General features: G+C 46.5%; 1 protein-coding gene across 1 annotated transcript in view; it reads left to right on the top strand.

Annotated features, from left to right (window-relative positions):
- The window catches only part of LOC309558763 (protein mono-ADP-ribosyltransferase PARP14-like), a gene marked incomplete at its 3' end in the record, with an annotated part of 187,137 nt that overhangs the window by 162,102 nt on the left and 11,358 nt on the right, over positions 1–13,677 (top strand). The window contains exons 11-13 of the mRNA XM_082261811.1: positions 5,753–5,815; positions 9,726–9,902; positions 11,918–12,121. Coding sequence (XP_082117937.1) covers positions 5,753–5,815; positions 9,726–9,902; positions 11,918–12,121 — 444 coding nt within the window. The remainder of the gene's footprint in view (positions 1–5,752; positions 5,816–9,725; positions 9,903–11,917; positions 12,122–13,677) is intronic.

Raw genomic sequence — 13,677 nt, 5'->3', positions numbered from 1 at the left:
TCGGGAGGAATGTGACAGTAATAGGCAGTGACAGGTACTCTTTATGGAGGGATCGGGGGGAATGTGACAGTAATAGGAGTGACAGGTACTCTTTATGGAGGGATCGGGGGGGATGTGACAGTAATAGGAGTGACAGGTACTCTTTATGGAGGGATCGGGAGGAATGTGACAGTAATAGGAGTGACAGGTACTCTTTATGGAGGGATCGGGGGAATGTGACAGTATTAGGCAGTGACAGGTACTCTTTATGGAGGGATCGGGGGGAATGTGACAGTAATAGGAGTGACAGGTACTCTTTATGGAGGGATCGGGGGAATGTGACAGTAATAAGAGTGACAGGTACTCTTTATGGAGGGATCGGGAGGAATGTGACAGTAATAGGCAGTGACAGGTACTCTTTATGGAGGGATCGGGAGGAATGTGACAGTAATAGGTAGTGACAGGTACTCTTTATGGAGGGATCGGGGGGAATGTGACAGTAATAGGAGTGATAGGTACTCTTTATGAAGGGATCGGGGGGAATGTGACAGTAATAGGAGTGACAGGTACTCTTTATGGAGGGATCGGGAGGAATGTGACAGTAATAGCACTGACAGGTACTCTTTATGGAGGGATCGGGGGGAATGTGACAGTAATAAGCAGTGACAGGTACTCTTTATGGAGGGATCGGGGGGAATGTGACAGTAATAGCAGTGACAGGTACTCTTTATGGAGGGATCGGGGGGAATTTGACAGTAATAAGCAGTGACAGGTACTCTTTATGGAGGGATTGGGAGGAATGTGACAGTAATAGGAGTGACAGGTATTCTTTATGGAGGGATCGGGGGAATGTGACAGTAATAGGAGTGATAGGTACTCTTTATGGAGGGATCGGGGGAATGTGACAGTAATAGCAGTGACAGGTACTCTTTATGGAAGGGATCGGGGGGAATGTGACAGTAATAGGAGTGACAGGTACTCTTTATGGAGGGATCGGGGGGATGTGACAGTAATAGGAGTGACAGGTACTCTTTATGGAGGGATCGGGGGAATGTGACAGTAATAGCAGTGACAGGTACTCTTTATGGAGGGATCGGGGGGAATGTGACAGTAATAGGCAGTGACAGGTACTCTTTATGGAGGGATCGGGGGAATGTGACAGTAATAGCAGTGACAGGTACTCTTTATGGAGGGATCGGGGGGAATGTGACAGTAATAGGAGTGACAGGTACTCTTTATGGAGGGATCGGGGGAATGTGACAGTAATAGCAGTGACAGGTACTCTTTATGGAGGGATCGGGGGGAATGTGACAGTAATAGGAGTGACAGGTACTCTTTATGGAGGGATCGGGGGAATGTGACAGTAATAGGCAGTGACAGGTACTCTTTATGGAGGGATCGGGGGGTAATGTGACAGTAATAGGAGTGACAGGTACTCTTTATGGAGGGATCGGGAGGAATGTGACAGTAATAGGAGTGACAGGTACTCTTTATGGAGGGATCGGGGGGAATGTGACAGTAATAGGCAGTGACAGGTACTCTTTATGGAGGGATCGGGGGGTAATGTGACAGTAATAGGAGTGACAGGTACTCTTTATGGAGGGATCGGGGGAATGTGACAGTAATAGGAGTGACAGGTACTCTTTATGGAGGGATCGGGGGAATGTGACAGTAATAGGCAGTGACAGGTACTCTTTATGGAGGGATCGGGGGGAATGTGACAGTAATAGGAGTGACAGGTACTCTTTATGGAGGGATCGGGGGGAATGTGACAGTAATAGGCAGTGACAGGTACTCTTTATGGAGGGATCGGGGGGAATGTGACAGTAATAGGAGTGACAGGTACTCTTTATGGAGGGATCGGGGGGGAATGTGACAGTAATATGCAGTGACAGGTACTCTTTATGGAGGGATCGGGGGGAATGTGACAGTAATAGGCAGTGACAGGTACTCTTTATGGAGGGATCGGGGGGAATGTGACAGTAATAGGCAGTGACAGGTACTCTTTATGGAGGGATCGGGGGGTAATGTGACAGTAATAGGAGTGACAGGTACTCTTTATGGAGGGATCGGGGGAATGTGACAGTAATAGGAGTGACAGGTACTCTTTATGGAGGGATCGGGGGAATGTGACAGTAATAGCAGTGACAGGTACTCTTTATGGAGGGATCGGGGGGAATGTGACAGTAATAGGCAGTGACAGGTACTCTTTATGGAGGGATCGGGGGAATGTGACAGTAATAGCAGTGACAGGTACTCTTTATGGAGGGATCGGGGGGAATGTGACAGTAATAGGAGTGACAGGTACTCTTTATGGAGGGATCGGGGGAATGTGACAGTAATAGCAGTGACAGGTACTCTTTATGGAGGGATCGGGGGGAATGTGACAGTAATAGGAGTGACAGGTACTCTTTATGGAGGGATCGGGGGGAATGTGACAGTAATAGGCAGTGACAGGTACTCTTTATGGAGGGATCGGGGGAATGTGACAGTAATAGGCAGTGACAGGTACTCTTTATGGAGGGATCGGGGGGAATGTGACAGTAATAGGCAGTGACAGGTACTCTTTATGGAGGGATCGGGGGGTAATGTGACAGTAATAGGAGTGACAGGTACTCTTTATGGAGGGATCGGGGGAATGTGACAGTAATAGGAGTGACAGGTACTCTTTATGGAGGGATCGGGGGAATGTGACAGTAATAGGCAGTGACAGGTACTCTTTATGGAGGGATCGGGGGGAATGTGACAGTAATAGGAGTGACAGGTACTCTTTATGGAGGGATCGGGGGGAATGTGACAGTAATAGGCAGTGACAGGTACTCTTTATGGAGGGATCGGGGGGAATGTGACAGTAATAGGAGTGACAGGTACTCTTTATGGAGGGATCGGGGGGGAATGTGACAGTAATATGCAGTGACAGGTACTCTTTATGGAGGGATCGGGGGGAATGTGACAGTAATAGGCAGTGACAGGTACTCTTTATGGAGGGATCGGGGGGAATGTGACAGTAATAGGCAGTGACAGGTACTCTTTATGGAGGGATCGGGGGGTAATGTGACAGTAATAGGAGTGACAGGTACTCTTTATGGAGGGATCGGGGGAATGTGACAGTAATAGGAGTGACAGGTACTCTTTATGGAGGGATCGGGGGAATGTGACAGTAATAGGCAGTGACAGGTACTCTTTATGGAGGGATCGGGGGGAATGTGACAGTAATAGGAGTGACAGGTACTCTTTATGGAGGGATCGGGGGGAATGTGACAGTAATAGGCAGTGACAGGTACTCTTTATGGAGGGATCGGGGGGAATGTGACAGTAATAGGAGTGACAGGTACTCTTTATGGAGGGATCGGGGGGGAATGTGACAGTAATAGGCAGTGACAGGTACTCTTTATGGAGGGATCGGGGGAATGTGACAGTAATATGCAGTGACAGGTACTCTTTATGGAGGGATCGGGGGGAATGTGACAGTAATAGGAGTGACAGGTACTCTTTATGGAGGGATCGGGGGGGAATGTGACAGTAATAGGCAGTGACAGGTACTCTTTATGGAGGGATCGGGTGAATGTGACGGTAATAGGCAGTGACAGGTACTCTTTATGGAGGGATCGGGGGAATGTGACAGTAATAGGCAGTGACAGGTACTCTTTATGGAGGGATCGGGGGGAATGTGACAGTAATAGGCAGTGACAGGTACTCTTTATGGAGGGATCGGGGGGTAATGTGACAGTAATAGGAGTGACAGGTACTCTTTATGGAGGGATCGGGGGAATGTGACAGTAATAGGAGTGACAGGTACTCTTTATGGAGGGATCGGGGGAATGTGACAGTAATAGGCAGTGACAGGTACTCTTTATGGAGGGATCGGGGGGAATGTGACAGTAATAGGAGTGACAGGTACTCTTTATGGAGGGATCGGGGGGAATGTGACAGTAATAGGCAGTGACAGGTACTCTTTATGGAGGGATCGGGGGGAATGTGACAGTAATAGGAGTGACAGGTACTCTTTATGGAGGGATCGGGGGGGAATGTGACAGTAATAGGCAGTGACAGGTACTCTTTATGGAGGGATCGGGGGGGAATGTGACAGTAATAGGCAGTGACAGGTACTCTTTATGGAGGGATCGGGGGGAATGTGACAGTAATATGCAGTGACAGGTACTCTTTATGGAGGGATCGGGGGGAATGTGACAGTAATAGGAGTGACAGGTACTCTTTATGGAGGGATCGGGGGGAATGTGACAGTAATATGCAGTGACAGGTACTCTTTATGGAGGGATCGGGGGGAATGTGACAGTAATAGGAGTGACAGGTACTCTTTATGGAGGGATCGGGACATTTTTGACACTTTTGGGGGGACCAGTGACATTACTACAGTAATCAGTGCTAAAAATATGCACAATCACTGTAATTGCTATGAGGAAGGCGTAAAGCCGAAACGCGTCAGCATCTGTCATGTTGTCACCGCTATCCATGTTGGAATAAAGCATTTTACTTGGAAGAAGACTTTTCGTGTGCCGGCTTCATTCATATAACATTTGGTTTGGACGTTCAGCCTGAGCACCGACACTTAGCTCTTTATTTTCCCACAGTGCGGTGGAGCTAGGGTGAGTTACTGTTTATCACTGTAATAATGACATTGGCAGGGAAGGGGTTAACCCAGGGGTGATCAAAGGGTTAAGTGTGAGCCTAGGGGGTGTTTTCTAAATGTATGGGGGAGGGACTTGTGGAAACAACACAGAGACTTGTGATCCTAAATAGGAGGATCACAGGCATTCTGTGTTCATTCCAGAGAGAATAACGGTCTGCTGTGTTTACAACATCCGACTGTCATTCTCTCTCACGGGGGCAATCGCGGCCACCAGTCCCATGGATTGGCTTCCCCGCAACCTAATGGGGGCAGGCGCGCTCCTCTGGCAGCGTGCGAACCTTGTACCGGTTCACACAGCCAATATATCTGTATATCTGAGGCGGGTGGTTTGCAAATGACCTTTCCTTTTCAATCTGCAGCTGTTGTAATTTTCGGAAAATGCAATATGGCCGCCTGGAGCTGTTCTGTACACAGAATGTATACTGACCACACCCCCAGAAACATCATTTCCTGCTTGTGTGATTGGCTCACCAATTTTCCCAGAAGTCTGCACTAAGATACAAGTCAGATTTCTGGCATCCCCTGCAACACAAATGTCATTTTGGTGAGATCCTCCCAATAGGAACACGTCTAAAGGGATGCAGGCCCAGCAGATTAACTCTGCAGCTGCCACAGCTGATAGATAATTAGGAAACCACTCCCATTAGACCCACTCAGCACAAGGACACAGAGAAACAAACAGCTTTTACTTCAAAAGGAAGGAATCTGCATCAAAGTTTGTTATAATCCCTGCAATGTACAGAGATCACCGAGAGGGGAATGTTTTTTTCTCAACAAAAGTTGAGTTACGCTTTAAATACCAAACATGTTATACTTACCTGCTCTGTAATGGTTTTGCACAGAGAAATCCCAATTCTCTCCTCATGAGTAAGCTCTGGTCGGTGGAGTGAAACGCGTTGGGAACTAGGTCTGGTGGGGGTTCCAGGCTGAGACTGCCATCCACTATTATACAGCAGGTCGTGACTTGATGTGTGGCTCCCCAGACATCCAATCACTCTCTACCATTATTAAACAACCTAACATTAGCATATAAGCACTCAATATTTTAATCATTAGTAAAACACACAATTTTCTTTCTTTATCAGTTGGATTCTCTTAATCAGGTTGCTGTTTCCCTTCTAGGTGTGTCCAAAGCCATCTTGGATGCTGCAGGACAGAGCGTGCTAGACGAGTGCACCCAGCTGGGTAAGAGGCCTCAGATTGTCATTGTAATGCCTGGCAGCCATATTTGTTGCAGAATAAATATCCTTCCCTTGAAGATGTCACCGTCTCCTGCAGAGCAAGAAACTCAACATCTGTAGATCACTGCAGCCTCCATTATCTTCCATCATCCTGGGGATAAATATCTGCCTCTAATGCCCCATATTTTAGTGTCATAGATCTGACATCATTGCAATGCACCTAGAATCGGTGTTTTGGAAGCTGTCAGAACTTTGTCCCAAAGTCATAGAAATCAGGTTCTGGTAAGAAAGTGAAGCGGTTTCAGAGGGGCACACAGGGATGGGTTTTGGCCAGTAATGGAACTCCAGATTTCAGGACATATATAGGGTAACAAAAAAACTCTCATGGTGCAGTACGTCAACAAATTTGAACATTTTATTGATACATGTTGCACTTACTACAATTCATGAGGTATTCCGCTTTGAATGAAATCACAATTCTCGGTAGTTGGAGTGATGAACGCCGCTCCACGCTTGCGTTCCGCCAACCCGGAAGTCTACGGTCTCACGCTCTCGACGCACGTTTCGTCAGGCCGTGCTGACGTCATCAGGGGATCATGATCAAAAACATGAGAGTTTTTTTGTTACCCTATATATGTCCTGAAATCTGGAGTTCCATATTTACCTGATCATACATCCTGGATGGTGAGAATGCGACGTGGATGGTCTGGATTCTATATGCATACCAATGTCTTTTATGACCCCCTATAATCAAGGGCTCATATCCTTCTGGTAAGGAGCAGGGCTTTTTTTCAGCGGGAACGCGGGGGAACGCAGTTCCGGCACCTCCAGTCTGAATGTATGCAATGGCAAAGGGGTGCTGGGGTCAGTGGGTGAGCTGAATGGCCTGTTGATGCTGGCTGCTGGGGGGATCTATTGTTGCTGGGAAGAATCTATTGTTGCTGGAGGGCATTTTGTTGTGGGGGGGGGGCTATTGTTGCAGTGGAGGATTTATTGTTGTTTGGGGGAACTATTGTTGCTGGGGGGCTATTTTTGTTGGGGGGTCTATTGTTGCAGGGGAGGATTTATTGAGGGGGGGGCGATAGTTGCAGGGGAGGATTTATCGTTGCTGGGGGGCTACTATTGGGCATCTGTTGTTGCTGATTGAGGGGGATCTATTTGACTGTTTTTTCTATTGTTGCAGGGGAGGATTTATTGTTGCTGGGGGGGATCTATTGCTGGGGGGGGGGGGGGCTTTTCTAGTTATTAACAAACTCTATGCAAATTACCTAGAACCACAAAACGATACTTGGTTCTGTATTCTCTAAAAGGGGGGGGGGGGGTACTGGGAGGTGATTAGAGGGTGAAACCAAAGGACAGCGCTCGGAGGTGGGTAGGGGGTGGAGACAAGGGGTGACTCAGAAGAAGGGAGTGCCTGCACCTATTCTCAGAGAAAAAAAGCCCTGGTAAGGAGTATTTATTAAGAACACTGGGTGAAGGTTTAGATCCCACTTCTATCAAGTCTGTGCTTTTAAATCTACTGCTGAGGTTAACCCTTTAACCACTTTTGATGTTCTAAGCACTAAGGACTTTATTGATTTATTTATTCAATTATTTATCTAATTGCACTGGTGCACTTTATTTGCTGAGCGCAATATATCCCCTTTTAATTTTCACATATATCACATTGTTACATTGTTTGTTTGCAGCTCGCAGTGTGGAAGATATTCCCGCTTATTTGATTATTTATTTATACATTTATTTATTTATTTATTCAATGGTAAATTGAAGTTCACAAACGCTAAATCCAGCTGACATAGCTTTAGTGTAATATAACATTTGTGTGCTCACCCATATGCGCAGTTCCTTTTTGGTTAATCACCAAATTTTTTTTCTTATCTTATGGTGTCTGTCCTTAGGCTGGACTTTACTTATTAACCACTTGAAGACCGGGCATGTGAAATTTAACCACTTCTGGACCGGAAGGATTTGCTCCCTTTATTATGACCAGGCCGTTTTTTGCAATTGCGTTACTTTAACGGACAATTGCGCGGTCGTGCAACGCTGTAATCAAATAAAATTTACGTCCTTTTTTTCCCCACAAACAGAGCTTTCTTTTGGTGGTATTTGATCACCTCTGCGATTTTTACTTTTTTTTTCTTTTGCTCTATAACCAAAAAAAAGAGCGACAATTCTGAAAAAAAAAAAAAAAAACAATATTTTTCACTTTCTGCTATAAAACATTGCCAAAATATGTATATACATATTTTTAGTAAAATAAATCGCAATAAGCGTATTTTGATTGGTTTGCGCAAACGTTATCACATCTACTAACTACGGAAAAGATTTTTGTCATTTTTATTGTTTTTTTTTTTTACTAGTAATGGCGGCGATCTGCGATTTTTAGCGGGACTTCGACATTTTGGCGGACAGATCGGACCCCTGACTGACATTTTTGACACTTTTGAGGGGAACCAGTGACATTACTACAGTGATCTGTGCTAAAAATATGCATTATTACTGTAATAATGACACTGGCAGGGAAGGGGTTAACATTGTGGGTGATCAAGGGGTTAAATGTGACCCTAGGGGCATGTTTCTAACTTTGAGGGGAGGGGGCTTCAGAAACAATCATAGAGACATGTGATCCTATATAGAATGATCACAGGCGCTCTGTGATCATTCCAGGGAGAAGAACGGTCAGCTGTGTTTACAACATCCGACCGTCCTTCTCTCTCAGCGGGGAGCGATCACGGGTGTCAGGCGGCAATCGGAGCCACCTGCCCCGTGCATTGGAGTCCCCACTGCCAAGTGGGAGCAGGAGCGCACCGCCGTCGGGACGCGCTCGCCCCCTAGCTGCAGGCGCGCGACCAACATATACCTACGTTTGCACAGGACGGGCTGCTACTGTGGCAGGCGGTCCTTAACCAGTTAATAAAAAATTATTAACCGGTTGCCGACCGCCGCAAGTACATATACTGCGGCGGTCAGCCCCGGCCAGGCGAAGTGACGTCACTAGCCTGTCACTAGCTTGTGAGCCAATAGCGGGCGAGTGCGTGCCCGCGGAAGCGCGCGCCCGCCCCGGCTCGTTCCCTAACAAGTCAGTGCGTGTGACCGGCGGACCCGATGTCCGCCGATCACTTGCGATCGTTTGCCGGGAAGGGAGAAAGGCAGGCGGCTGATGTAAATAAAGCTGTCTGTCATTCTCCCCTGTGTAAAAATGGAGATCAGACGGTTCTACTATGTAGGACCGTTGATCTCTGTTCTTACACCAGTAGCCACAGCCAATCACAGTTAGAATGATGGAACATTTTATGAGCTTTGCCTCATAGACTATTGTAGACCGTTGCCATGAAGTCTGTGACTTCTGAATAATCAAAGCAATGCTTAGATGTGGATTCCATGTACTTCAATGTAGGAGACGGACAGTCTGTTACTGGGGTCTCCTGCTATTGTCTGTATAATAAGGTGTTCTGTGTTTATACTTAGGATAATGTGTAATGTACTTTGTTTTAGCCTTGTGCAGTGCTGAGTTAATTAGCATGGTAATTATAACATTGTCTGGGTCTGGATTCCCATTCACCTATTGTTTCTGCCCAGATGGCTGGGTAATTACTTCAGGTTAATTATGTTCCTGTACACAATTTCATCTACATATGATAATGTAATCAGGCTCACCTGACCTGGTGTGTTTATGGGAGTGTCATGGACATGTTTACTGTGTCTCTGTATTGTGTAAAAGTGGGCCATTGAGCCTGAATAAGAGAGATTCATTTTACCCTTCATCAAGTATTGGCTGATGTTTGGGAAACCGGGAGCTATAATCACTACATCACTTGGGATTTGGGAGACTTACAACGGATATACTCAGTCGGAGTATTGGGGACCCGTTACACCAGTGATCTTTTTTTTATTGGATTTTTTTACATTTACAGGATCTCAGGGTAATAAAGACCATATTGTGACACAGAATGGAAATCTTTGCTGCAAGAAAATTCTCCATAAGGTCGGCACCAATTCAGCCAGCGGAATAAAAACTTTCATCACCGAGGCTCTGACCGAGTGCGCCCGACTCCAGGCAACATCTGTGGCCTTCCCCGCCATAGGGACAGGTCTGTGGTCTGATAAATACTCTTATGTATCATATTCCTCTCCCGTGTCACCATCATCTCTGAAGGACCTCTTTACCAGTTCACAATCTGATTGGTTCACTCATTGGAGCGGAACTTAATGGTGCTGATTGGCACATTTTGACTGCCAATTAGAATTCATGCTTGGCTGAAGCAGTTTGCTCATTTCTTGACTCAGTAGTCTCTAAACTCTGGCCCTTTACTCATTTTTATCCAGCCCTTTGGGCCCTATTCCTCCTGACACCAATGATGGGGCACTATTCCTCCCATTGACACCTTTGATGGGGCACTATTCCTCTCACTGACACCAATGATGGGACACTATTCCTCCCACTGACACCAATGATGGGGCACTATTCCTCCCACTGACACCAATGAAGGAGCACTATTCCTCCCACTGACACCAATGATGGGGCACTATTCCTCCCACTGACACCAATGATGGAGCACTATTCCTCCCACTGACACCAATGATGGGACACTATTCCTCCCACTGACACCAATGATGGGGCACTATTCCTCCCACTGACACCAATGAAGGAGCACTATTCCTCCCACTGACACCAATGATGCGGCACTATTCCTCCCACTGACACCAATGATGCGGCACTATTCCTCTCACTGACACCAATGATGGGACACTATTCCTCCCACTGACACCAATGATGGGGCACTATTCCTCCCACTGACACCAATGAAGGAGCACTATTCCTCCCACTGACGCCAATGATGGGGCACTATTCCTTCCACTGACGCCAATGATGGGGCACTATTCCTTCCACTGACGCCAATGATGGGGCACTATTCCTTCCACTGACACCAATGATGGAGCACTATTCCTCCCACTGACACCAATGAAGGAGCACTATTCCTCCCACTGACACCAATGATGGGGCACTATTCCTCCCACTGACACCAATGATGGAGCACTATTCCTCTCACTGACACCAATGATGGGACACTATTCCTCCCACTGACACCAATGATGGGGCACTATTCCTCCCACTGACACCAATGAAGGAGCACTATTCCTCCCACTGACGCCAATGATGGGGCACTATTCCTTCCACTGACACCAATGATGGAGCACTATTCCTCCCACTGACACCAATGATGGGACACTATTCCTCTCACTGACACCAATGATGGGACACTATTCCTCCCACTGACACCAATGATGGGACACTATTCCTCTCACTGACACCAATGATGGGACACTATTCCTCCCACTGACACCAATGATGGGGCACTATTCCTCCCACTGACACCTTTGATGGGGCACTATTCTTCAAACTGGTGCCAGTTGATGGGACATTGTTTGCTGCCATTGATGCCAGGTCATTTTCTACTCCTACTGGTCACACTCTGCCGCCCTAAAGTTTGATGGTTAGTAAAGGACAGTCTCCAACATCTCCGATAGTATGTCGGCAGTCTCTGACAGCTTTCTGTAGAATTATATTTATTGTGGCATTTGGTGATTTCTCCATATATCAAGCAGGCTGACTACTGCTGTAAACGTTAAAAGCTTGTATAAACTCCAATTGTGATATATTGAAGATTCACAGTCTTCAGATGTGGTGGCTACAATTGTTTTCTTTTCTTTTCTTTAATGGTTTTTCCTTTTATTTTGATCTGTGATCCTGCGTATGCTGCACCTCCAAGCCTAGGATGACAATGATCACTCACTCTCCTGTATGGAGGGAGCCATGGTTTTTACCTCGGCTGGACTACAAACATGTCTGTCTGTTATTTAGTAGTTTACAGAAGAAACACAACATTGGTTTGTCTTCCAGTTCAGCTCACAGGAAGTGATAAGGACATTGTATTTCTGGAAGGATCAACAGGAATTTTCAGTTCTTGCTGAAAACAATCTCAGCAAATAGAAATGAAAGCGAATGCAGCTGCCACATCTAAAGACTGGGAATCTGCAGTATGGGACATTTGTGTTGTTGGCTTTACTTTTCTATTAACCTAGGACCATGTGGACTGTGTTGCAGGTATGGGGAGCGTCTCCGCATCGGCGGTGGCGGACTCCATTTTGGAATCGGTGGCTAATTTCGCCAGATCTCCCCAATCTGTCCGGATGGTAAAAGTCGTCATTTTCCAGAAGCAAATGCTGAATGATTTCCACGCCAGCATGAAGAGGAAGGAGGGGGCATCTCTGGCCAAAGAAGAGGGATTCTTCACTAAGATGAAGCAATGTGAGTACACGGCGTTATAGAGGATCTTCTTATCAGATCATCCTGCAGGATAAGTGAGTATGGGATATGAGATATTGATTTGCAGGAGTAGTGGGCTGTGGGGTAAATATCAAATATAATAATCCAAGGATAAAACATTTATAAAGCCTTGCCACATATCAGTCATGTACCTGGTAGGAGGCCAAAGTGATGAGAGGTCTTCCCTTGTGACTCTGAAGCTCCCCTGGAGGTGATGACAGGGAGTGCAGGGCTTAAAAGTGCATGGGTGCCAATGGAGCAGTTCACTGCTGGCTGCTCTAAGAGGTGATTAGCTGGGTAGCTCTCAGGCAGGAAGATGAGGACCTCAACAGGAACATGAAGGAGCATTGTGGAAGAACAGGTCAGGCCCAGCAGCTGGCAGAATGCCCACACCTACAGTAGGTAGAGGTGGTGAAGGATGAGGCCAGAAGGAAAGAACTGTAGTGGCGTTGTCGAGGTCAGGATCCAAGCCAAGGTCATATATGGATGGTCAGTAGAATAGAAGATGACAGAGTGATCAGGAGTTAGAGCTAAGGTCATACACAGCAGATGGGGGGGCAGCAGAGTAGTCAGCAGCCAAAGGTGGGGTCGTGCTTGGTTGAACAGAAGAAGCAGTGTCCTTCAATGAGTCGAGGTCACAACCAGAGATCTGGCAGAGAGAATCCAGGGGCAGGCCGGTAGTCGGTAACATGAAGTCAGGATACACACGAATCAAGCTGAAAAATAATCCAGCAACCGTCTGTCACTGCTTCTTCCTTTAAATAGCGCATTTGGTGGCAGTCCCAGAATTTAATGCAAAATGTTCATGGAACATGCCTGTGCACGTTTTCATACTAAGGAGGGTGCCCACGCAGGGTACTGGTGGAAGTTCCTGACCTGCATATTGGCGCACATGCACCTCTGTTCTGGCAATATCAATGATCCATTGGTCTATAAAGGCCTCTGTTAGATTTCTGATCAGTTTGATATTAAACTATTTTGAATTCTCTGACACCTCTAGCCCAGTCTGGCCATGTTTAGATCAGATAATTATCTCTGTATACTGTATTTTTGTCCAGTTTTGGGCATAAGAATGGGGTTACAGTGGCTGCACCACTTTACCGCAGAGCACTCTGGCACTGACAAGAGATGATTTGTCTGAGGATGACTGAACACAGAGTTGGAAAGCTTACAATGGGTTGCTGGTGTTGCCGGATTTAGTTCTATCACCCTCTTACCCCTAGGCAACGGTGAAGGACCCCAAGATAGCTCAATAGGATAGTATTTCACCTCAAATCCTTGACTCTTTTGGGGGGCAAAAGAAATTTCGCACCAGTCACTTTAGGAAAGTTTACCAGAGTTTATTATAGGACCATAAACTCAGGGACAGAGGGGTTAGGACTCTGCTTACCAAAAAACAATAAAAAATGCAAACTCTACTTACAGTCAGTTAAGAGAAAAGATCTTTAAGCTCTAATCGATATCCCCTGGATGAGCCATCAGAATTTCCAGTCCACTGGCAGTAGCTTCCACCCACCTACCCAACACTCTTCAATAGC

Source organism: Pelophylax lessonae, assembly GCF_965119305.1.
Source record: "Pelophylax lessonae genome assembly, chromosome: 6".
NCBI classification, from domain to species: domain Eukaryota; kingdom Metazoa; phylum Chordata; class Amphibia; order Anura; family Ranidae; genus Pelophylax; species Pelophylax lessonae.
The sequence above is the reverse complement of the archived record's forward strand: the minus strand, read 5'-3'. Positions and strand labels throughout refer to the sequence as shown.